The sequence below is a fragment of the Notothenia rossii genome (genome assembly GCF_949606895.1).
Source record: "Notothenia rossii genome assembly, chromosome: 10".
NCBI classification, from domain to species: domain Eukaryota; kingdom Metazoa; phylum Chordata; class Actinopteri; order Perciformes; family Nototheniidae; genus Notothenia; species Notothenia rossii.
In genome coordinates, this window is record NC_136908.1 from 21583453 (window position 1) to 21609480 (window position 26028).

At 39.9% G+C, this 26028-nt stretch overlaps 2 protein-coding genes and 1 long non-coding RNA gene across 3 annotated transcripts; all 3 read left to right on the forward strand.

Annotated features, from left to right (window-relative positions):
• Positions 1-3398: 3398 nt before the first annotated feature.
• LOC307023282 (triosephosphate isomerase) lies at positions 3399-25682 on the forward strand. Its single transcript, XM_079656468.1, has 8 exons — positions 3399-3414; positions 4388-4582; positions 14558-14681; positions 14810-14909; positions 15789-15906; positions 16922-17007; positions 17375-17462; positions 25007-25682. Exons 2-8 carry the CDS (start codon positions 4471-4473, stop codon positions 25123-25125), a joined length of 747 nt encoding a protein of 248 aa, XP_079512594.1. The 5' UTR covers positions 3399-3414; positions 4388-4470; the 3' UTR covers positions 25126-25682.
• On the forward strand, positions 6936-9663 carry LOC307022023 (uncharacterized protein; the record flags this gene model as incomplete). Its single annotated transcript, XM_079654593.1, has 3 exons — positions 6936-7109; positions 7886-9398; positions 9581-9663. The coding sequence occupies 3 exons, from the start codon at positions 6936-6938 to the stop codon at positions 9661-9663; spliced, it is 1770 nt and encodes a 589-aa protein (XP_079510719.1).
• On the forward strand, positions 10622-11690 carry LOC307023283. Its single transcript, XR_013803647.1, has 5 exons — positions 10622-10767; positions 10934-11065; positions 11152-11261; positions 11349-11470; positions 11614-11690. It is a non-coding gene; the product is annotated as an uncharacterized lncRNA (long non-coding RNA).
• Positions 25683-26028: the final 346 nt, after the last annotated feature.

A 26028-nucleotide genomic window follows, 5' to 3' on the forward strand; every position in this document is an offset into this window, starting at 1 on the left:
CAAGAGAGTTGTATTGTTGGCGGGAATATTCTAACACTGATAATGTAAACAAATAAAAGAGCTCATTAATCAAAAAGGATTACAGAGCAGAAGCTCCTATTGAGAATCAATTAAACGCATATCGATTTTTGACAATAAAAAAGAAGGAACACTTGAAAATAAGACTGTAGGCGTACAGATTTATTTTTGTTATTGTCGGTGACCTGTAAAAGAGCCCTGCACTTATTTAGATAAAATATTGATATGTACATTTATTTGTATTTTATAGTTTAACACATTAGGATGGAGAGTCTATGTACAGTGTCTTTATTTTTTCTGTACTTTATTTTTGTTTTGGGCTGCACATATCCGGAGTATGTTTGTACGGTAGAGCTGCCATTTTCCTCCTGCAAACCACCGGCAGACTTTGATCAAACATGGCCGCTGCTGTTTCCCTGTTTCACCACGGAAAATCCAATGAGACACCCAGAGAAATGAAGCTTCCAAGGTGGAGCCAGGCTAGCAGGCTGTGAGACGGTCCGACCTGTGAAAACATTCTGTAAAGACCCCGTAAACTTCATTTTACTCCCCTGGGTTCAGCTGCATTTTGTTAGTACTTTTACACAAAAGACGAAATGTTTGTTGAAGATCTTTCTAATAAACATAGAATTCTGCGTTAACACTATGTCCGAGTCGGTGTGTTTGTGCTTAATGGCTGTGGGATGATCTTAAATATGGGGTGAAATTACACTGATTATTAATTGTTATCTACACGTACACATAGGAAATGATGGGGGTTTTTCCCCTGCAGGTGCAGCTCTCGAGCTCTGGTGGACAAATTAGTCTCCAGGGAAGTTTCATTTGCCAGGTCAACGCACAGCAGCAGCGTGACTCACAGCTGAAGACTGCAGCAGGGTGGACATGCAAATGTTAATGCATGGCGTTGTGGCTATACAGCAATGCACTAGAATAGATTTAACTGTAATAATACCAACACCATGACAATAAGACAATGTCATCTCTGTCGCAGAGCAAACCGATTTGACTGAACATCTGAGACTGGGAACATTTTAGTTTTTCCCACAATTAAAAGTTGCCAGTATTAAACACATTGGTGTTATCAAATTTAAAATATATAATTAATAAATGGGTGAAAATTGCTTGTGTCCATAACGGGCAGCATTAACAGGTTAATATATACCCACATGACAGCTCATTGTTTCTTTGTAATTCTACTCCACTACAATTCAGAGGTTAACCTGGTATTTTTAATTATCGAATTACTATTGATACTGCGAGGAGACGCATTTTGTGAAAAGAAATGCAAGATGTTGTTTAAATGCTGATATATTTATGATCCACGTCACGTATTCAGTTTTGGTGGCAGTTCTTCCAGTTTGTCTAGACTCTAGAGGTCTTCTCATCAGGGCTCTATAAATAAAGAACTACGGCAGATGTGTAATATTTAATGCAGCCAAACCGTGTATTACAATGCCGTTATGTGATGACTTTCAAAGAGAAAAGCAAGCACACTCGGAATAAAGTATTATATTATTTTTTTTAAATGTTTTCGGATTTCATATGGCATAAACACCACGCAAAGGAGGGGGGCGAGGCACGGGTGTCAGGTTATCATGCTGTTACCATGCCACGGCAACCTCTCATTCCCCTAATAGGTGGAGAGTTGCCCATATAGCTCCCCGTTTCTAACGTCATAACAATTTCAAATCTGTATCAGTCTGTATCAGCTCCGTTGCAGCCCCGTTTTTGGAAATTTGGGTATGGAGGAAAATAGAGAGGGTTGTGTTTTCTGACACTTGGTGAGTTCCCTGACACACCGGGGACACATATTCATGTATAAAAGACGTACAAAAGTCCATTTTGCATGATAGGTCCCCTAGGAGGGGCTGCCTTTGCAAGTTGTTGTTGTTACCAGTTTATGACCGGTCAACTCTCGGTCAGAGATAGTCATTGCTATGGGACACCTGGAACACATCCTTCTCGGGGTGTAGATGACCCCGAGCCATAAGCGACAACAAATGTGATTCAGTGTCCTCAGCTGTTTAGTCTAACTAATGAAGAATGTTGATTACCCTTAGTGTGAGGGCTACAAGCCTCACAAACGAACAAACATCCTAAAGGTTATGCTTTTGTTTACATCAGACATACACAGTAGTGATGTTATGTATTGCGCCGAGGCTTCGGAGCGTGTGTCGAGTAATCCCCAAAGCATTTTGTGAAGCATGTATCGAGGCTTGTATCGTTTTGGGCCAGTGACGTCATTAATGACAAACGAAGCCTCGCTGCCTGTCGATACCACGTGATTGCTTCAGAAAGTGATTCCGATCGGTTGAACCCATGTTTGAACCGTTGAACCACAACGCTCATAATACCCATGGATGTATAATAAGAACCATGGAATGGAATTAAAAGAGCTCAAACCCTCACTTATATAGAGGTCGGAACATGTCATAAGTATAAATAGATACAAGCATAGATAAATGTAGGAATAAAAACATGAATAAATAAATGAATAAATACAGGAATAAATATTGTAGAGTGTTTTCAGGGAAATTCAGTGTGTGTGCTGTGTCTCAGCTAGAAAGCAGTTGACTCACGACCGCAGGGTCCCTGGTTCAACGACTGAACAATACGTCTTTTTGGTTGTTTATAAAAGCTACAGCTAAATGAGATAATGTAGTTAATAAATGTATTCTTTGAAATGGTTTAGCCTTTTTTCAGGCTACAACATGGTTAAGTTTAGGAATATTATTAAGGAATACAAATCCCTCTTTGCAATGTTTACCAGCCTCCTTAGGCTTTTCAATCACAATCAATAAACTGGAATAAAAACAATATTGTTAAAATGAAAATATGATTTAATGTTCGTTGTTTAGAGTTATTCTAAGGCTTTACTCATTGGGAACTCGGTATGAGATACAGCACACTTTTGAGATGTCCAATCTGCCTGTTTTACACACTTTGACCAACAGGGGGGTTTGTGTTCAAATGAAGCCCATGATGAAGCCTCATGAGATGTACCCTTTTGCGAACCAATTGGCTGGAAAGCTACAAAGCTTCATAAGGCTTCATCTCGCCATCACTAATACACAGACACATTGATTTGAAACAGCTTTATTTTGCTAGATTGAGTGCACGCAATCATGTTTAAAATATCTATTGTTAATTGTGTTGTGTGTAATCCTATTGTCAGTGTCTTACAGCTCACCTTGCAGCTGGCAAAAGGTTGAGCTGATAGAAAACACCTGCCTTTATAGATATGTCAGCTAATTGGACTACGCCATTCATCTCAAACCCTGAGGGGTGTTTAAAGAGGCCACTCCATTTAAGCCACCCCTTTTTACAGCCTTTTCCCCGCAACAATGGACTGGCCAGTATTGCTACAAATTCCCTGCAGTGTGGAGATGAGGGCGGGTATGTGAGTTGCTCTTGGGCAGAAGAGCACACAGGATGTCACCTATTTTTGTGACGTTTTGTTTATGCGTTAAATGCTAGATTGTGTCTGTTTATATCTGCACCTTTTTGTTTAAACCTAATTGATTTTATTACCCATCTTAAAACTGTACTTATAAAACGGACAAGTCAAATCAAGCAATCTGATTGGTTCTTAGCCGTGAAATACTGAGCGTATACCACGGCCTGTCGTGAGCTATTGCTTAAATATATTATATTGGGTAAATAAAATCCTTATTTTTGCACCTCAACCTGCATTCCTGATTTCTCCGGCCGAAGCTCCAAGATAAACCGTCAGTGTTTGCCATCAAAGCTCCAGCTCTCCATCGTGTCTCTCTTTGAGTCCTGATCCAATTGCTTCAGAAGTTACCCCCACAGTTATTTAGGTTTTTATTGTTATTGAAAATGGTAATTTGAATGGCAGTCTACTGTACATTGAATACAGCATGCTTAAAAATATTTTACATGTTTAAGAAAAGCTATGCTTCAGAACAATTGCAAAATGACAAATTGCCTACAGTACACATGCATTAGATTATAATGTATATTATTCTGTAGATGTAGATAATATAAAGGAAAGATACCATTTCTATTACATTCAATTATTAGTTATTACAATTAATTGTATTTATGGGAACATTTCACATTCAAATGTAACAACCTTTTCCGTAGAATATAAACAAATATTATATAATGAACATTAGTAATAAAAAGGCAACCAAAACCACATTTGTGTTTGACAAATACTTTTTTTGAAATGTAAACTTTTGGGGTGTTTTCATTATTTTTATCTTTTTTGTTGCCTTTTTTTTGTTAGTTAGTAAGTCCACAGTACTTCCTTGTAACGACAGGTGGCGGTAATTCACCGTGCAGCGAACAAGAAGCAGAGGGATGTTTTAGCCGTCCCGGTGTTGAGTTGTGATATTTCCTACAGCCCCTTATACCCACCAGCAGCTGAAGTGATCCTCCGGACTGCACGTCCTCTCCTCCCCGGGTATCAGACACCTTCAGCCGGCCATGGCGCAGAGAAACTTCTTCGTGGGAGGGAACTGGAAGATGAACGGGAACAAGGAGAGCCTGGAGGAGCTGATCTCCACCCTGAACACCGCCAGCCTTCACGACCAGACCGGTAAGTAACGGATAATGCCGTGTCTGTGGGTTTATTATATCTGCTGCACATTAACTGCAGGTTATAGGGTGCAGAGATAATGAAAATATATCGTTAAAGAATGACAGTTAGGAGATACTGCTGCTCGGATGAGATGTGATCAGGATGAGTTGCATAACGGCCTCTGACGTTTCTGTCTTATCCTCAGGGCTGGAAAGTAACTAAGTCAATGCACTCAAGTGTCTTTAAGTCTCATTTGACTTGACTTTTTGCCATGTCGTACTTTTATTCCACTACATCTCAAGGTACAATATTGTAATTTTTGCAGCACTGCATTTTATATGTTCTTAGCAGTGGCGTAGCCAGGAATTATTGTGTGGGTGGGCCTGGAGAAATGTAGGTGGGCCAGGGGAGACTTATTAAGCGTGGGGTCTGAGCTGAAACTTAATTAATGATTTGAATGATTTTTTAATGCACTAATTGAACATAAGCATAAACTAGCAGTGAAAACAAAAACATAGGCACGGCGGCCTCAGAATCTGTGTTATACTGACATCCACATGACTAGGGATAGGTATCGTTAAGGTTTTAACGGTAGGCCTACTACTACTTTTATCGATACCGCTTATCGATCCGGTGACATTTTTTATCGTTTTTTTTGGAGAAAAAAAGAAGGTAAACTAACTAAACAAATTGTGAACAAAACTAGCATTGCTTTTTATTTAACACTAGAACCGCCAGAGATTTTTTATACCTAAAACCGCCACCGGGGTCAAAACCCAGCATTAGAATGCATTGATTTTCAAAGTAAAAGTATTGCTTTAAAAAGAAAAATGGTCCTGTGACTGGTATTTTGACAAGCAATTTTGTTAAATTGTTTCGTTTATTAACGGTACAACATAGGGTTTCGTGAGGCGGTTGTCGTTGTTGGGTGAAAAGCAAACAGCTGTTTGCTGCGGAGGGCAGCGCTAGCAGCAAACAGCTGTTTGCTGCGGAGGGCAGCGCAAGCAGCAAACAGCTGTTTGCTGCGGAGGGCAGCGCGAGCAGTCTCCCGTGAGCGGGAGCACGCTCCTTCACTACAGACTGCCACTATCAATCTATCTCTCTCTATCTCTCTCTCTCTCTCAATCTATCTCTCAATCTATAAGGAACTGCAGTAGACAAAAGGCGTTGCTATAGCAACACGTCATGTTTGTTTACACGCAAAATCAATAGGGGCGAAAAGAGGTGGGGTCAATATGACCCGCTTGGCGGAAATAGGTATAAATGGCAATTATTTTGCCGATTTCTTCAATCTGACTTCATATTGACCATTTTTAACAACATAGGGTGCTACATAACACACTTTCAGGAAAAGTCACGGACTGGGAGACTTTAATATGTTATTGAAAAAAAGTTACATACAATAAAAAACAGCTCTGGGTCAAATTGACCCCGTTGGCGGTTCTAGTGTTAAATTAAATACATAATATTTCACATCAAAAGAAACAATCGTATTAAATAATCGGAAAGAACTGTAAACAGAATAGCTGAAACTTTAACAAAATAAATAACTCAGTTACCTCTAATCATCAACCCATGTTTGTATAATAGAGTTAACTCCGTGTGTCGCTGCTAGCATTCATAACACCTGGCGTGGAAACGTTACTCGTGGATGGGGGGGGGGGGGGGGGGGGGGGGGGCTACAGCGCTACCAGAAAGACAGTCGAAGCCGGTGCATTTCTCCGTCTGAATGTCGTGCACTTTTGCTAAATGTTTAGACAAATTGCTCGTGTTACCGGCACCCTTAGGCAAAACAAAGTCTCATCAAACTCAGATAAATCTTGAAATAGTCATCATTCAGTTTTTTAAAAGCCTGAAAAATCTTAATTTTATCCAAAACTAAAAGCGACCTACATGCTAAACTCTTATTGCACTTTTGGTAACGAGCATCGAGACGGGTAAAGTTTAACCACACCTCGGAGCGCGTTCTCTCTGCCATCTCCTCAGTGTGTGTGTGTGTGTGTGTGTGTGTGTGTGTGTGTGTGTGTGTGTGTGCAGGGGTGGACTGGCCATCTGGCATACCGGGCATCGTCCCGGTGGGCCGTTGACCCAATGTGGGCCGGTCCGCAATGTTTTTTTTTTCTTTTCGTTTTTTTTCCTCTAAATTCCCTCCAATTGGGCCGGCCAATTGGCTACAGAGGGCTAGCAGTGTGTTGCCAGCATCGACACATATTATTGGTCTATTGTTTGTCATTGTCAATCAATCATGAGCTGATAAGCTCAGAGAGCCCTGACAGTGCTGTCAATCACAACACAAACCAGGGTGGGGCGGGACGGGACCTCATGGCATGGGTGGGAGTCGCGGGACGGGCTGCCTGCTGCTGAGCTGAAAATGGATAAGCAGAAGAAACGCCCGGGTGGCGCTGAAAAACTGCGACTTAAAAAGCTAAAGTCTCTGGAGGTGGAGGCTGCTAAATATTCTAAATTGACGGACCTATTTGGTGCCGTGGTCACCGCCCCAGCAGGTGCTTCTGCGCCGGGAGACGAGCGAGTGGAGGCATACATCGTAAGTAACGTTAGCCTGGGCTGGCTAGGCTACATTTTTGAGACATGTCCAAAAAAAAAGTAGAAAACATTTTTACATTGAATGTGATGTGACCTAATTAACTGCATAGTCCTACTTGTGACAACATATTAACCCAGAGTTGAAGGGCTGTGAATGTTGGTAGTTGTGGTTGATTTTGTTTAAATATGCCGAATTGTGATATTATGGGTTTTTATTGTTCAGATGATTTAGCTAGGCTAGCTAAGAGCTGCTAACGTCAGCGGTTTCTTGTAGCCATAGCAACAGTAAACGTTCACATGGACCAACGAGCTGTAAGTAGAGATGAAGCTGCAGAATCAAGCTGTATTGTAAATACAGATGAGATACTTTGAATTTTAGCAAAAAATATAAGTAAACCTATAGGAAATAATTAGATTAATTTGCAATATTTGCCATTGAATTTATTGTAATCTTTCAATTCATTTATTGTTTACTGAGGTGATAACTATTTCATAATTTGTGTGTAACTTTAATTTCTTTGTAAATGTGTTACTTTTACTGTAGTTTTCAAATGGCTGTGTATAGTGCTGTCTTGAGCATTTTCAGGTATTGTCACAAAGATCTGACTTTTTTGCATTGGAAAACACTAAGTTTCATAATGAAAACATGGCAAAGCCACTAGTGTTGTTACGCTCGCGAACGTTTCGTTCAATATGAACTAATCTTTTATCTTGTACATTATTCTGTAGTTTTGAGTTATTTCCCCATCTAATGATAAATGCTTTCCCTATGTCCAGCCCAGACAGGTTCAGGGCAAGTCCAGCTGGTCAGTTCAGGGAGAGAGCCAGACCAATTCAGGCAGCCCAAAGACTGCACCACCTGAGAGGGAAAAGGCTGTAGAGAGTGAGGAGTATGTCAGCCCAAAGACAGGATCACCTGAGAGGGAAAAGGCTGGAGAGAGTGAGGAGTGTGTCAGCCCAAATACAGGATCACCTGAGAGGGAAACAGCTGTTGAGAGCTATGAGTGTGCCAGTCAAATAACAGATTTGTTTTCACAACCTGATCAGAGAAATCTCCAGTCATTTTTAAATTACCATCCTCAGCAAAAAAGTAGCAATCCAGTGGTGCAGAAAGTGTTCTGTAGCAGAGACGGCACCAGTAGAAGGTGGCTGACATACTGTCCAGAGCGTCACATGCTGTATTGTTTCATCTGCATGGCATTCGGTAAGAAAACTGATAGCAGTCTGTTCATCAGTGGAATGTCAGATTGGAGGCATATACACCAGCGCACAGAGGAGCATGAGAGAAGCAGTGGACACAGAAACTGTGCTGAAGCTTACCTCTTGAAATCCGCCAGTGCTGATATCAGCAGTGTGTTTGGTGGCAGTCAGATGTCGGCGCACAGAGAGCAGGTCAGAAAGAGACGGCAGGTTTTGGAGCGCATCATAGATGTCATCAAGGTTCTTGGGAAGAGGGGGCTTGCATACAGGAGGTCAGAAAATGAGGCAGCATATACTCTGGAAGACCACACAGTTGATCATGGTAATTTCTTGGAACTCATACTTCTACTGGGGAAGTATGATTTCTGTTTAAAAGAGCACCTGGACAGCTGCATTGAGAACAGCAAAAAGTTGCATTTGTCTGGTGGCACGAGAGGCAGAGGCTCCCTTGTAACTTTACTCTCCAAAACTACAGTCAACTCAGTGATAGATGCAATTCACCATCTGATTCAAGAAAACATCTCCAGTGATATCAAGAAAGCAGGAATGTTTTCAGTGCAGCTGGACACAACACAGGACATCACCTCTCAGGATCAATGCTCTATAATTATGAGGTATGTTAGTGATGTTGTTCATGAGAGGCTTGTTGCAGTGCTGAAGTGCAGTTCATCCACTGGACAGGCCTTTGTCAACATGCTGTCAGAAGTTCTGGACAAAATGGGCCTCAGCAAGACCATGTGCATTGGAAATGCGACTGATGGGGCATCAAACATGCAAGGCCAATACAAAGGATTCTCCTCACTATTGTCTGCACAATCTCCAAACCAGGTGCATATATGGTGCTACGCACATGTACTAAATCTGGTGCTTGCAAACACAACCCAGATTGTTATTGAGAGTGGGTCCCTGTTTGCGCTCCTCAATGGCATTGCGGTATTCATCAAAGAGTCATATAAAAGGATGAATGTATGGGAAGACTCAGGCCGAAACAAGAGACGTAGACGCCTTGCTCCTATTGGCGAGACACGCTGGTGGGCCAAGCATGAGGCCCTGAAGAAGGTGTTTGGCTTCTTTGGAAAACCGGAAGATGGTCTGTACGTTGATGTGCTGTTGACATTATCAGCTATACAGAAACAGGCAACAGTGAAACCATGTATCCGTGTCATGGCCAGAGGATATGCAGAGTCATTGCTCAAGTATGAGACGATCTTGACGGCTCAAATCTTCCTCCGCATATTTGAACATACCTCTCCATTGTCTAAATACCTTCAGACGGCAGGATTGGACATCCTCTCTGCTCACAGAATGGTGGCATCGACACAGGATATGCTGAAAAGCTTGGGAAGAGATTTTGAATCTGTAAAAAAAGCAGCAGACACATTTGTCAACTGGACAAACACAGAAATCCAAGAGAGAGATGACACGGACATTGAAGTGGAGGCAACACTGCCACAAAAGAGGAGGAGGATGAAGAAAGTCTTGCCTGGAGAGATGGCTCAGGATGAGACCCTGGATGATGCAGAAAAATCCTATGAGGTGAATGTGCATAACCGGATCATGGACACAGCAATTGAAGCCATTCATAGGCGCTTTTTAACACACGGCAATCTATATGCTGACTTGGCATGTCTGGATCCCAGAAACTTCCCTCAGCTCTGCACCAGTGCTCTTCCCCAGTCTGCCCTTCAAGACTTAAGCAAGTGCTTGCAAGGATTTGACAGCAGGGCAACCAAGGAAAATATGCAGGCCGAGTTGAAAAGCTTTGCACTCCAGTGGAACAGGCTGAAGGCATCCCCATTGGCAGAGTACAAAGCAAGAACAGTAGAAGATGGATCAGGTGGTGAGGAGGACAACACAGAAGAGGTTGAGATAACTCCCATAAGCTGTTGCTCCTGCAAAGAATGCCCTCTGTGCTGCTACCAGATACTTCGCCGTTTCAACATGCTAACAGATGCATACCCTGTCCTAGGCCTTGCTTATAAATACCTGCTTACATTATCCCTCACACAGGTGGCTTGTGAGCGCACATTTTCAATTTTGAAGTTTGTTAAAAACAGACTCAGAAGCACCCTCTCATCTGATAAATTGGAGGCATTTATGTTGATGGCCACAGAGAAAGACATCCTCATATCCTTGGACTCTGACTCTGTGATAGACAGACTTGCAGAGAAGAGTGAGCTGCTTAAGAAGCTGCTCCACTGATAAGGCGAGAACTATTTAATATTATTGTTATTATCACACATCACACATTATGGATGTAGTAATTCATTATTTGTCATTTTAATGATGATTTTCAGAAGTTGTATTGTGCTTATGTGTTGATCCTTAATGGTGTGATCATGTACACTAAATTATCAATTATTCTCCATTACAGGTTGTTCTGATATATTTGAGGAGTCGTTCTCCCTCTGTTCTATATGTGGACTTGTTCTCTCATTTGGGACCACTGTTAGAATTTGGTAAGTTTATCATGTATTTTTTAATGTTGTATAAATTCATACTTCATAATTTTAAAAAAGTTTTGAAAGAAACGCACATCCCAAAAGTTTTCAACTCTAGGTGCAGGACAGAGGAAAACATTTTATTTATTTTTCAGACTTAATAATGTATCCAATTCCCTCTCAGGTTGACCACTTGACATGTGAGAGCTTGAGGAGTTGTTCCCCCTCCGTCCATGTTCGAGGACTTGCTCTCTCTCTGCCTCCACTCTCTACCTTCACTGCACCAAAGTTTGGCTGTTGAGTCTCCTCTAGTATGGTGAGTTTATCATTTTTTATGTTTTATGAAATCATACTTAATTTGTGATGATTAGAGACTTAATAATGTATCCGATTCCCTCTCAGGTTGACCACTTGACATGTGAGATCTTGAGGAGTTGTTCCCCCTCCGTCCATTTTCAAGGATTCGCTCCCTTACCACTTCACCACTTTTTGAGAAGTCTATGATTTGTTGAGTATGTCATGTGTCTTATAATGTTATATGAATTCATACTTGATTTGTGATGATGAGAGACTTAATAATGTTTCCATGTCTCTTTTAGGTGGACCACCCTATATATGACAGCCTAAGAAGTTGTTTTCCCTCTGTCCCCTTTTGAGGACCTGCTTTGTCTCCTCCATCATTCACTGGGCCACTTTTAGGTTCCTGAGCTTATTTCATGTGGTGAGAGGAATGCAATATGTGTATGTTTAAAGGTTATGTTTAAAGGTTTATGTGAAGAAACATACTATATGTGATAAAATGACAATTGGTCATTCATAAATGTCTCTTTATATTCTCTGCTACCATTATCTCCTGTCAAACAGGTTTTCCTGACCTGCTAGAAGTTCTTCTATGATGCTTGAGTCATCCATCATATCTGAGAGCTTCGTCTTGACTTTGTGAGTTTATTATGCAACTTGTTTTGTCTCAGATTGAAACAAAAGGTTATATTATGATTATTTCCTGGCTGAAGATTTTCATATTGATGGTTTTAATTTCAAACATCTGCATATCTTTTAAGTTCAATTAACAGTTATGCAGGTAGGCCTTAGGGCTCTTTTGAGACTTAAGTCATCCTTCATGACAGATACATTTGTTGACTAAGTGTCACTACGTCACAAAAAGGCTACATGGCTACATATATTTGTCAATACACAGATACTGAGTACAAGTTCTGTTTGCTGTTTCTTTCAGGTCACGTATTTGGTGAGGAGTGGAGCTGGCTGGCTGCGGACGAGGAAGTATAGAGCAATACATACTTGTGCACATACACATATATGAGAATGCATATCTATTCAGACCTGTAACCCATGTCTTAGACTTTTCACACAGCTACAGTATATATATATATTTTTTTTTCCAATTCTCTATTTATGGTTTCATAATGAGTGAGTGAGTTTCAGCTCTAATGCTGCTACTGTCTGTAATATGTTTCTATTTAGATTATTTGTCAGGATATTTTTTTGTTATTATTGTCCGAGTCTGGTTTTAACTAATACTGGGCTTACACCAAAAGATGTTCACAGTCACAGACTAAAAACTGAAAGGGTAGCATAAGGGTTCTTCCCGTTAGTCTCGTCCCAACCCTAGTCATGACATAACTTCTGTTGTGATTTGACACTATTATGAATAAAGATTGATTGATATAGCTGTCAATTTTAGTCCTTGAGTTCATAGTTAAGTGCTTTATTTGTTAACTGCTATCAAGGAATATGACTCTCCTTTGTAGTATGCATGAGAGAAGATGCCGCAAGTTTAGTGGACTTCTATGTAGTGTCCGCTGAAAATGTAGTGGGCTGGTCTGGACAGAAAATGCCAGGGCTGAATTTTTGTCCCAGTCCACCCCTGTGTGTGTGTGTGTGTGTGTGTGTGTGTGTGTGTGTGTGTGTGTGTGTGTGTGTGTGTGTGTGTGTGTGTGTGTGTGTGTGTGTGTGTGTGTGTGTGTGTGTGTGTGTGTGTGTGTGTGTGTGTGTGTGTGTGTGTGTGTGTGTGTGTGTGTGTGTGTGTGTGTGTGTGTGTGTGTGTGTGTGTGTGTGTGTGTGTGTGTGTGTGTGTGTGTGTGTTGCTGCATGTAGCAGCTGCATGTGTGTAAACTGCCCCGCCCCCTCGCAAGCAGGCGGGGATTGGAAAGATCTAAAATACTAAAAATAATCATCGACGCATTTTGCTGTCTTTTTGCATATTAGAAACGGAGTTGGCGACACTAAAACTGCAATATAATGTTTGTGTAGCAATAATACATATGACAGATATGTTAATGTTTTACATGTCTCTCTCCAGTACCGACCGATAACGTCGGAGCTTAATGGTACCACGGTCTTTAATAATTCAGCCCTGGGGCCCGTTTAATACAGGGGCTCGGTACCCATCCCTACACATGACTGGCTCGGCGGCCACAAGTTGTTTATCCTTGACAGTCGCACAGTGGGCACACACTGAGAGAGTCTTTTCATATTTAGCAAATGTGTACACGCTTTACTGCAGACCTCAAGAAGAAAAAAGACTTTAATTCACTCACGGCAAAACTTACTTTACTTACTAATTTACTCACGTTAAAAAAATGCACTCCCTATTCCATTGTCATGAAGGTGGAATCTAACTATATCCAGAATAACTTTGATTGGATCCAGGCTATAAACATGTTTATTTCTGCTGTAAAGTTGGGCATTTGAACATGGGGGTCTATGGGAATTGCTCCTTTCTGCATCCATCCTCTGTTGGCCACTAGAGGAACTGCAGTTTGTGGCACTTCCTTCTGGGCTTCCCAGCTCTGCGCTATAATGCGCTGATTGGCTGTGGGTGGGCCAGACGTGCATGTGGGTGGGCCCAGGCCCACCCGGGCCCACCCACAGCTATGCCACTGGTTCTTAGTTTTATTGAGTTCGGAAAATAATAGAAAGACCCTGTAAATCATGATGATGAGAAACAATCTTAAAGTAATAATTTAGAAGCTCACAATGATACATCAGTGGACTATATACCTTAGTCAAAATATCAATAAAGGTGCTTATTATTTTAATATCAATATTTCTAAGCTACTGAGTATTATTTTGGGATGCTCTGTCATTATTTTGAGATATTAAGCCAATATTTCTGAGATTCTTTTGAGATATTTGCAGAAACCGTGTGCAGATTTCGGGTAAATGCTTTGAACAAGGCCATATAGGCTACAGTATGTTTTCACAAACTCAAATATTTTTTTTAAGTTTAAGTCAATATTTGAAAGATATTGATTCAATATTTGTAGGTATTGAGCACCTTTTTTGATATATTAAGTCATTTATTTGAAATACCAAGTCGTTATATTGAGATAAATAGGTCAATAATTTGGTGATAAATAAGTTATATTTTGAAGTCATTATTTTAAGCTTCTTTGTAATTATTTTAGAGAACTTCTCATTCTTATTGTACTAGTGGACATGGACATCCATAACTAATAGTGTAAGAATATTTATTCAGAGTAGAAAACCAAAGTGACAACACCATCCTAGTTTCAATAACATAAGTGTATTTGAAACTTATCACAGGGAAAATAACCCAAATCTGTGTGCAGTGCTCTAACAGGAGTAGGTTTTACTTCCACTCTGCTGCTATAAGTGATGGAAGTCCCCTGAAAATAAATGTAACCCAATTAAATGTAATTGTATTAACCTTATCAGTCCAGGGCCTAAGGCACATGTTGGCATCAACGTGAGACTAGTGGAAATAGAAATAGAAGAAGTCACAGATGAGGATGAAATTAAAGTCACGATGAACTCATTTTTTCAGAGGTGGTGTGTGGAGCCCCCTCCATCTACCTGGACTTCGCCCGCTGCATGCTGGATCTCAGGATCGGAGTCGCAGCCCAGAACTGTTACAATGTGGCCAAGGGAGCGTTCACGGGGGAGATCAGGTATCTCACCCACTGGATGAATGCAATATGAATGAATCAACAATGCATCCGATCTATTAATAATACTGCAGGCTGATGCCTTTTTAAATAAATGATCACATGAAGTCAAATGTTTGTTCTCCTTACAGTCCGGCCATGATAAAGGACTGCGGGGCAGAATGGGTGATACTGGGACACTCTGAGCGCCGCCATGTTTTTGGGGAAAGTGACGAGCTGATTGGTCAGAAGGTGGGCCGCTTCCTCCTGCTGCTGTAGGAAATGTGTGGAGGTGGACGCTGTTTAGTATTTATACAAATAATAATATAAATACTGGCAAGTGTGTAGGGAAGAAAATAAGCTACACCTGTCGTATTTAAAGGTCTCCTATTATACTGTTTTTCATCAATATATTATGGGTCTCAGATATATACAAAACATGTCTCTGAAGTGTTTGGCTCTAAATACCAAACAGATCATGCATTGCAGCATCCCATAATCCCCTCTGTTTCAGCCTTGTTTCAAAAGTGCTGATTCTCTGTCTGTTACTTTAGATGAAAATAAGGAGCCCCTCCCCAAGCCCCACTGAGAGATATTTGGTTAAAAAGAACAGAATGGTGCTCTAGGAGGAGGTTCAGGTGATATTTTGGGGGGGGTTACCTTGGTTGGTTATTGGCTAATAGTTACACAAGACAACAAAACGTTATGATATCATATAAGTATAAATATAAGTGGCCAAAATCTAATCCGCTCATTTGCAGACAGGTTTTTATATAAATGGATCAAGACAAAAAGAGAGAGAATATTATTTCCTGAAACTTTCAGAATCTCTTTAAACATGTTTATGTATAAAATAAATGAAAAGTGGATTTTGCACAATGGGTGGGTGACCTTCTAAGGAGGTAAAATATTGGATACTCTTTAATTTAGCTTTAATTTGACTATTTTGTATTTAAAGTTAATAAAATAAGATTACCTACAGATTAGTCAGACTCTACAGCTGTTTACTTCCACCTGTTTGCCCAGATGTATAGGAGCCACAACAAATCTTTTTAAGTGAGTTAAATCCGGCCTGTTGTTAAATGGTGCAAACACGTCAGGTAAAGACTTGAGGCTGTGGTTGATCCCCAGGTGGCCCACGCTCTGGAGAGTGACCTGAGTGTGATCGCTTGCATCGGGGAGAAGCTTGAGGAGAGGGAGGCCGGCACCACAGAAGAAGTCGTCTACGCTCAGACGCAGGTCATTTCAGGTAAATACAGGAAATTGAACTGAATATAGTTAATTTCAAAAGATTTACAAAAATGAAAAATAAATATATACATTTATTAAAAATGTTTAATAAATAAGAATGAACATATACAACAGACTTTCTATAAGCAAAATAAATAAACCTTTCATTTCCAAAAAGCAATAGGAAAAAGGTATATGTCAAACGCTTATAAATGCAAATAACAAACATGTTAATTAATTTACAATAACATTTGAGTATCTCTTTTTTTTTTCTCTTGGCACTTTGTTATATGTCATTACTTTTTTTTTTCATGCATACTAGTGGATATTATTATCATTTATTTGTATGCAATATTACATTGTTGTTCCTTTGGATTTTTTTTTCTGCTGTAACTATTTGCCTGCTGATTTGCCTCTACGGATAGAATTAACTGATTTATTATTTACCCTTATGTATGTTTCCAAGGCATTGCTGAACATTGACCATAAATAATATCAATGTTGTGGCTGGTCCACATAATCCTCACGTGTCTGCATATAGGTTCTTACGACCGATTTATAGTATTTTATTGATGATCTTTCCCTGGTCAGCTCTCTATCTTCATGCAGCCTACTTCTGCAGTCAAAGTGGGCTACACGCTGATTTAAAATGCAAATACAGTAGGTCAGTAGTCTCTGCTGTTAGAGGAATATCTTGAGACACATTTGTCTTGTTCCTCTGGTAATGTGAGATTTTCTCCCACAGAAAACAAGTTAAAGGATTGATGAATGTTTGCTGCGCTGCTTTGCCTTTAGGATGTGTCTTATTTTGAAATATATGTACCTTGTTTGTGTTACATTGTTACCCTTCTGAAAATGGGGACTGGGAAACAACTCTGAATAGGCTTCAGAATATTCAGCTGTTCAGTACAAGCATTATCTTCTGTTCTGTGTAAGATGGCTCAGTGTTTTGGGGTATTTTACCTCAGTTAGCATGGCTGCATACTCATGTTAAATATCAGGAAATACTTAAAATATTGGTTTCTGTTTTCCAGAGAATGTGAGCGATTGGGGTAAAGTGGTGCTGGCGTATGAACCTGTGTGGGCCATTGGGACAGGCAAGACAGCCTCACCTGAACAGGTTATTTTTTTTATTGTTTTCTAATTCATTCTGGCCATTTAAAAAATAAAAATGCTATTATTCAAACTGACCGCCAGTTATTTTTTCACAACAAACCCCAATACTGTATACTCACATCAGAGGGCTGACATTTAGCCAGTGTCAGCTGAGCTCCAACAAAATATCTTTGATTTCTTATGGAATTAATATTTATGTAAAAACTAAAAGTTGTCCATGTTCCAGATAAACAAACTGGAATAATGAAGGTTAATTAATTAAAGGTTTTAGATTTTGGTAAAATTTGTTCCGTTAAACAGGAATTCAACTGTAATTTCCTTTTCTAAGGTTCACATTTGAATGTGCAATTTTGTGTGGTATGTGCGTCCAGGCTCAGGAGGTCCATAAGAAGTTGAGGGCGTGGCTCAGATCCAACGTGTCAGACGACGTGGCCGACTCTGTGCGCATCATCTACGGAGGTCAGTAATATTCTTTTTTGTTTATGTCAGTTTAACCTAGGCCCTGTTTGGATGGTCTTAGCGATGTGTGTATTTGCACACTACACTACCCAGAATACTCAGTTTTATCAGTTATCGTTTGGGACTACAACATCCGCCTTGCTTTACAAACCCCGTGATTAGTCCTCAAGCTCTGTGATTGGATGTTGGAGTGGCAGTGCGACAAGGTTACGCCGAGCGTCAAACAGCTCTTTGAAATGGAATGTAACCACGGCAGACTATCCAAAACTGGACTTGAGCGTGTCCAGCCCAGCCCTCCCCCCCAGAACTATACATGCTGGCTATTGTGTTTCGCAACATGTTCTATGGCACGTCTCTACTGGGAATTGTAGTTTTAAAAGACGTTTTCGTATTTCCCATAATTAGAAGTTGCCAGTATTAAACTGTGTACATCCCTGGAGGTTTAGGGGATACGAAACACAGTGGTGTTATCAAATTTAAAACATCTAATCAGTGTTGTGCTAGTTACTGAAAACCAGTAACTAGTTACCATTACTAGTTACTTCATTTCAAAAGTAACTCTGTTACTTCACCGATTACTTCCGCCAAAAAGTAACGCGTTACTGTGAACAGTAACGCGTTAGTTACTTGGAGAAAGGACTCCCATTAATGCCCTTATAGCCTTCATTTCAGTACTGTTATTGCATTAGAGCAGGGGTTGCCAACACGTCGATCGCGAGCTACCAGTAGCTCGCGGAGGTTTTCCGAGTAGCTCACCAGAGGGCGCTAAAGTGCAGTTGACATGTTGAGACATATTTATTTATGTAGTATATTTTGAGAGTAAGAAAATAGAGAAAAAGAGATGTAAGATGCAGTCATGACAACTGAGGAAGGTCCGTCAAAGAAGAAATCTAAAATATACTACTTTCATGACGAGTGGGAACATGAATTTTTATTTACGAGCATCAAAGACAAGTGTGTGTGTTTAATTTGTGGCTCGAGTGTTGCGGTGGGGAAGAAGGGAAATGTCGAGCGGCACTTCACAAAACTTCACGAAAACCTTTCAAAGGAGTATCCCGCCGGCAGTTGCCTTCGCGTTGAGAAGGTACAACAATTAAAAGCTACGCTACAAAGGCAGCAGTCATTGTTCACGAAGCCTGCCAAGAAAGCTAGCCTAGCTACAGAAGCATCGTTCCGAGTCGCTCAGTATTTGGCAAAGAACAAAAAAGCTTTCACTGATGGCGGTGTTCTTAAGGGAGCGATGTCTGTTATGGCAGAGACTTTGTTCAGAGACCACAAGAGCAAGTCGGAGATAATGTCTGCCATTGACGATGTGCAACTGGGAAACAACACTGTGGCGAGGAGAGTGTCGGCGCTGTCAGTGGATGCCATGGGACAGTTGGAGCGGGACATGGTCAGGTGCAAGTGGTTCTCCATACAGTGCGACGAGTCGGTGGATGCGAGCGACACAGCTCAGCTGTCTGTGTTCATCCGGATGGTGTTTGAGGATTTTACGGCGAAAGAGGAATTTCTGACACTGCTTCCACTCAAAACAACAACAAGAGGTGTGGACGTGTATAATTCTATTAAGAATTATTTCATAAATAAAGGCGTGCAAATGGAGAAGCTTGTATCCATAACAACTGATGGAGCCCCGGCTATGAGAGGTCGCCACAACGGTTTTATCGCAAATTGTAAGTCAGATCCATATTTCCCACGTTTCCTGAGTTACCATTGCATCATTCACCAAGAAGCACTTTGTGCCAAAGTTATGGACTTCAATCACGTCATGAAACCTGTGATACAAATAATAAACTCTATCCGAGCGAAGGCAAAGCAACACAGGAGCTTCAAAGTTTTTCTTGAGGAACTGTCAGCTGAATATGGAGATCTCCTTCTCCATGCTGAGGTGAGGTGGTTGAGTAGAGGGAAAATCCTACAGCGCTTCCTCTCCTTGCTGAATGAGGTAAAGCTCTTCATGGAAGAGAGGGGGGAGGACACCTCCATCTTATCTGATGCTGGTTGGGTACTTGACCTGGCCTTTTTGACTGATCTGACAGGAAAATTAAACCAGCTTAACCTCCAGCTACAAGGCAATGGCAAAACAGTATGTGACATGATTAGTGCTGTAAAGGCCTTTAAAGCAAATCTGTGTCTATATCTCCAGCAAGTAAAGGGAAATAAATGGCATCATTTCCCCTCTGTTCAAAAAGTACTGCAGGAGAATAAAGCTGCTGCTGGCTTTCTTGACTTATCAAAGTACTGTGACTGCTTAACTAAGCTTGGGCAGGAATTTGAGGACAGGTTTCTTGACTTTAAACAGCTTGAGCCCTGTGCAAGTTTCCTTGCTAACCCATTCAACATCGTGGATGTTACTGACATGTCTGAGCAACTGGCCAGCCTTTTCAGTCTCAGTGCTTCAGAGTTGGTGCTGGAGATAATCAATCTCCAGAATGACATTCAGCTGAAAGCACATCAGATGGACAAAGATTTCTGGAAGCTATTGGACCCAGAGAAATTCAAAAACATTCAAACTGCTGCACTGAAACTGTCCTGCTTATTTGGGTCAACATATCGCTGTGAATCAGCATTCTCTGATATGAACTTTATCAAATCCAAATTCAGGACAAGACTTACTGATGAACACCTCAATGACTCAATCAGAGTGAAATTGTCAGGATACACACCCCAGTACAGTGCTCTGGTGGATGCTATGCAGTGCCAGGTGTCACATTAGCTGAGTCAGGAGAAAGTCAACAATGCAGTGACAGACTGAATGTTTGAAGACATATGTTTGCTTGATGCAAGTTGAGAAAAGCACAAGCCATATTCCCCTTTTACATGTGAAACAAATTTGTGAAATGCTTGAAATAATTTAAATTATAGAGCTAGAAATGTTATTATTACAATTAGGAACTTTGCACTCTTATCTGTAAAACTGTTTACTGTAGTTATTGATGTTAAAGCAGAACTCAGTATTGCATGGTGATTATTTGTCTTTTTTTCTCTTCGTGAGAAAGTCAAGTTTATTCATGTTAATGTTAATGTTTCTGCTCTTGAGTCACGAATGTGATATGTGCACTGAAATCTATATAAAATAACATGAGTAGCTCTTGGCCACTTTCTTTTTTCAAAAGTAGCTCCCGGTTAGAAAAAGGTTGGAGACCCCTGCATTAGAGAATAATACAATCTGTTGATCAAGAAATAGCAATAGAAATAGTAGAAATATCCTGCATGTGTTCTACATCATACCGTGCAATGGCTTTATCAACTTTTCCCTGGCTAGCAGTCCTTCGGTTAAAATCCAGCCGCTGTTGCTTAGGTGGAGGTGGAGTGGCGTCGGATGAGTCTGGGTCTGTGGTCTTAGCCTACTAGCTTCGTCCCAGCATGTTCTTTCTGCAGATGTTTCAACATATTTGAATTGCTGTTTTGGGCAGTAGATAGGATCTTTGACCCGCCAAGACACAACTTACATTTAACTAAAACGTTCTTTTCTTTGTGCTCGACAAAATTGAAATAGTGAGAATATCTCCAGGCGGAGAAACTCGACTTGAGCTCCGCAGCCGCCATGATAGTCTTGTTAGTAAACACACACACGCCCACAGCGCGTCTCCGCATGTGACACAGGAAGTATCTAAGTACATTTACTCAAGTACTGTACTTAAGTACAGTTCTCATCTCTGTTCGCCTCGCTGTTGGCGCCGCTCACCAACGTCTGGGAGCCGAGACTATTTAAAAAAAATAACGGAGTAACGCACCATGTAGTAACGGTAACTGAGTTACTGAATAAAAAAAATAACGCGTTAGAGTACTAGTTACTGCCGAAAATAACGGCGTTACAGTAACGCGTTACTTCCAACACTGCATATAATTAATAAATGGGTGAATTAATATATACCCACATGACAGCTAAGGTCAGAAGAGCTTTATTTAACAGCTGATCTTATGTCTGTGACCTCTCCTGTTGTTCATTGATAAGCCTGAAACATGCACTTGTCAAGGTTCAGGGGCACATTTTGCAAATACGGCAGTAGCCATCAATCATCTTAAGATAAGACAAGATAAGATATACTTTATTGATCCCAAGTTGGGAAATGTTTTTGTTACAGCAGCATACTACTTTGTTCTACTCCACTACAATTCTGAGGTTAACCTGGTATTTTTACTCCACTATTTATTTGTGTTACTTTGCAGATTCTGATTGATGATGTGAAATATAAACAACCCTTAAAGAAGACTTTAGTTACACCTGAGTCAAATTCAGGGAAGGTGATTGTCAAGTGCCAAAATAAACTATGCAATATATTAGACGATAAGTACTTTGTCAGACTTAATATGTATCTCTCGATACCCCCAAAGTTGTTTTCTTATTCAAAAGAAGACCTTAACTTAAAGTATTCTTTAATGTTTGAATGAAGCCTTATTAGTTTGTCTGTTTTGCACATCCTCCTATTAATATCTTTGGACATCCTCCACTAGCTGTTTTATTGTAGAGATCACTACAGTATCTTCTTGATATTTTCTATTCTATATTTCTATCATTGACCTTCTACTTTCCCCCTATTTTTGTATGTAGGCTACTCTTAATATTTTAATTTTTTCATCAAATATAACATATTCAACAACAAAATTCAATAACGTGCTTTAGCCACTAGGCGGTGCGGGTTAAAAAAAACAGTGGTCTATAAAGCATAATAATATCAAACATAATATTACTATTAACTTTATTGTGAAATTAAAATAGAACGGTAAAGAAAAATACAGTTTCAGTCTCTCGATTTGAAGCTTATGCATTGTGCCATGAACCTGTATAGACTTGTAACACAGTCAACTGGTGAGGAGTTGGAAAGGTAGTTTCTGAAGATGTTACAAATAACACACAGCATACAATGCCATAATAACTTTGTATTATTAGTGTAGGACACTAATGTATGTATAACATCTGAAGATGTGTAGTTTCATTCATGTTTTCACATAATTGTACAGGATATTGCTATAATATTATAGCTGATAATGTATATATATATAATATATATTATATATTATATATATAATGTAATATATTTGTAAAAAATCACAGAAAGAAAGGTATATCCGTCATTTAATGGTAAGCTATTGAAATTCTGATTCCATAGATGTGTCTCCCATCACGCAAAACCCCTAACTATTCTCTCAACTCAGTATTTACATTCTTTAATTCAAATAAAATCAGTAATATCTTTAAAAACTACAAGTCCTTTTCTATCAGCTGTGCACCGTTATGGTGTAAATACAGCCTATCTACCAATTGGATCAAATATAAAAGTCAGCCGAATTAGTGTTGATACTACAAGGAGATGAATTGTGTGAAGAGAAATTGAAGATGTTGTTTAATTGCTGATATATTTATGATCCACGTCACGTATTCAGTTTCGGCGGCATTTCTTCCAGTTTGTCCAAAGGTCTTCTAATCAGGGCTCTATAAATAAACAACTACGGCAGATATGTCATATTTAATGCAGCCGAACCGTGTATTACAATGCCGTTATGTGATGACTTTCAAAGAGAAAAGCAAGCACACACGGAATAAAGTATTATATAATTTTTTTTAAATGTTTTCGGATTTCATATCGCATAAACACCATATGCCAACGTGCATTGCGGCTAAAACATCCAACCACCGAGCTTCAAGTTCGATGTTTTAGCCTATCAAAACCTCTGAAAAAATGTGTCTCTCAGAATCGAAAGGGAAAAACCTATGGGAAAAAGGATAAACTGATGTTTTTTAGTGGATGAGTACTGCAGATATAGCTTTAAAATCATTTGACAGTGAGGGGAATACGGTTTTATTATGAAAACTTCGAGACCGGAAATACTGTTTTCACCCGGTGAGGGTTGGCGCTAACTTTACATGGACACTGCCGCATATACACGTTCTCCTGGCAAGACCTCAAATAATCTTCGTAATATCTATCTAACTATAAATCCTACACATCCACTGGACGCGGATTCTGAAAGTACAATATACACTTCTCGCTAGAAATCTAATAAAAAAGCATTTTAATGGCCAAACTATTCCACAATTTAGGATTTTCCAGAGAGGGCTATTTTTTTAATATACGACCCTCCGGAGCCTTTGCATTCAACGGGAGCACTAGAGGTCGAAAACTTTAAAACGTGATTATAGGTCATAATAAGCGCTTGAACAATCAACCTATTTGGTCGTAATAAGGGCTTGAACAATCTACCTATTTGGTCGTATGAGTTGGAGGACTTGTTGGTATTTGCGGTTGGTTTTCTTAGCCACTTGTGCTAATTTCACTCCCACTGGAACAATACAGTATTTTTATCATCTTAAAACCCTACTTTGGTATGGTTTAAGGAAATTAAACAACATATTTATCGGTTGGGTTTTTTCCCTTTTCCTGTAGTGTGAAACAACTTGATTGTAGTCCTATGTTACTTCTTTAAAGGTGACCTATCATGCAAAATGCACTTTTGTACGTCTTTTATACATGAATATGTGTCCCCGGTGTTCCAGGGAACTCACCAAGTGTCAGAAAACACAACCCTCTCTATTTTCCTCCATACCCAAATCTCTTAAAAAGGGGCTGCAACGGATCTGATACAGACTGATCCAGATTTGAACACTTCTATGACGTCACAGAAGTGGTGCTACGGCTATTGGGCCAACTCCAAAAATCAGGAGGAGACAGCCACGGACATTGCCGTTCAAAAGCGTTTGGAGACGCTGTAGTAGATATACCAGGCCTGTAGATGGTGCTGTTCTCACAGAATCAGCCCATCAAAGACAGTGTTAAATTGAGCGAAATGAGGAATAGCTAAAATGCGTGATCTGTTTGGTATTTAGAAAAATAAAAAGTATAAATATGCCTTATACAGGTATGGTCCTACACTATATTATTCAAATATAGCATGATAGGTCCACTTTAACAAAGTGAAATCACTACGTGATACTTGCGCTTCTATTGGCTAGCTTTTCTAACACATTTTATGTGATAGGCTAAGAGGAGGGACATCTCTAAGCTTGACTAAGTTGACCAATCACAACAGAGCCGGCCAGCTAACCAATTAGAGCAGACTGGGCTCTTGCTGCTCACTGCTGTAGCATGGTCAGTAGCTACTGTCAGTAGCTAAGTTGACATGGAGAATTACATGAACTACATGTTGCTAAATCCACCATGGGGCATAAACAAAAGGGCAACCATGCTTTCACTGCTTTTGGTGTATTTTGTGGCGCCACTTAGAGGACTACAGCGTCTCCAGCGGTCTTGTGCGGAAGTACAGCGCCACTTACAGTTCCAGCTCCCGAGCGGTCTGGTGTGAACGGAAAACTTTTTTGATATCGTATTCGGTTAGTTTGCGTTTCGTATGCGTTTGAGTTTGTGTGTAAATGGGGTCTTAAAGGCCTTCACACAAAGACGGGTGGTTCCATGTAAATGACATAGTACTCAATTCATTTAGTGAAACTATTGTTTTCTCATGTTTTGCACAGAAGGTGGCACCCTTGCTAATTTGATAATTTCCCACATAATCCCCTTTGTTTCTCCCTCTGTGTCCACCAGGTTCAGTAACGGCAGGTAACTGCAGAGAGCTGGCGTCACAGAACGACGTGGACGGCTTCCTGGTGGGTGGAGCCTCTCTGAAACCAGAGTTTATTGAAATCATCAATGCACGTGCTTAACGGACGCAACTTTGGCTCCATCAGCCAGCCCTTCAGATTGACAACATGTCTCTGTAAACTGGGCTGAATGATCAGCAGGTCCGAAAATAAAGTTTTATTTTGCTAAATATATGTTATGAAAGAGGTATAGAATTAATTTAAAGTAAATATCTTTATATTTTGTGGTCCTTGGTTGTCATATGTTGTATTTTCCTATTTAATGTATTGCCCCGGAGTATTTTGATGTTCTCAATTGTGTCTTAAACTCAGTTTAAATGTTGTATTAACGATGCACTCTCACCCATATGCACTAACTGTTACTTCAGGGCCCTTGACAATAAAAGCTTTTCACAGACTGTACTGTTTATATATCTATATACTATATAGATATATAATATAAACCTGAAAATCGAGTACTCAGCTTTGAGTAGTCAAGACTTTTATTGTGAAGTTGTTACCAATAGGCACAACAGATTGATGTAGTAATCACTGCACAGTGCTGTTGTATGTTTAACCCTTTGTGTTCCGTGTTTATCATAGGAACAGGAATAATAATTTAATAAAATGTGAAACACGAACATATGTTACCTTGTTTTGCATTGTTTGCTCTGCTTATTATGCTTTCTGGAGTTTTCCTTTTCCTGTAGTTAGTGTAGGTTTTTGTGCATGTTAATGGTCTGGAAAAAAATAAAGACCTTTTTGAACATTAAAGCATGTAAACATGTCGCAGTAGGGGCAAAAAATACTAATATGAACCTGAACATTTGCCTCTTTAAGAAATTGTGTGCATTATGTTCAAATAAATAAAGGAAGGTTCATGTGATTGTGTATGCATCTCTGCTATTTCAGATAGCTAAAAGTCACAAAAAAGTGAGCTGAATAAGCAACACAGACACAAAGAAAGACAAAAACCTTAAAACAGTG

Coding starts and splice junctions, on each gene's coding strand:
- LOC307023282 (XM_079656468.1), top strand. CDS start 4,471: ATGGCGCAGAGAAACTTCTTCGTGGGAGGGAACTGGAAGATGAACGGG. Junction 15,907..16,921: donor TCAGACGCAGGTCATTTCAG/GTAAATACAGGA, acceptor TCTGTTTTCCAG/AGAATGTGAGCGATTGGGGT. Junction 17,008..17,374: donor AGACAGCCTCACCTGAACAG/GTTATTTTTTTT, acceptor ATGTGCGTCCAG/GCTCAGGAGGTCCATAAGAA.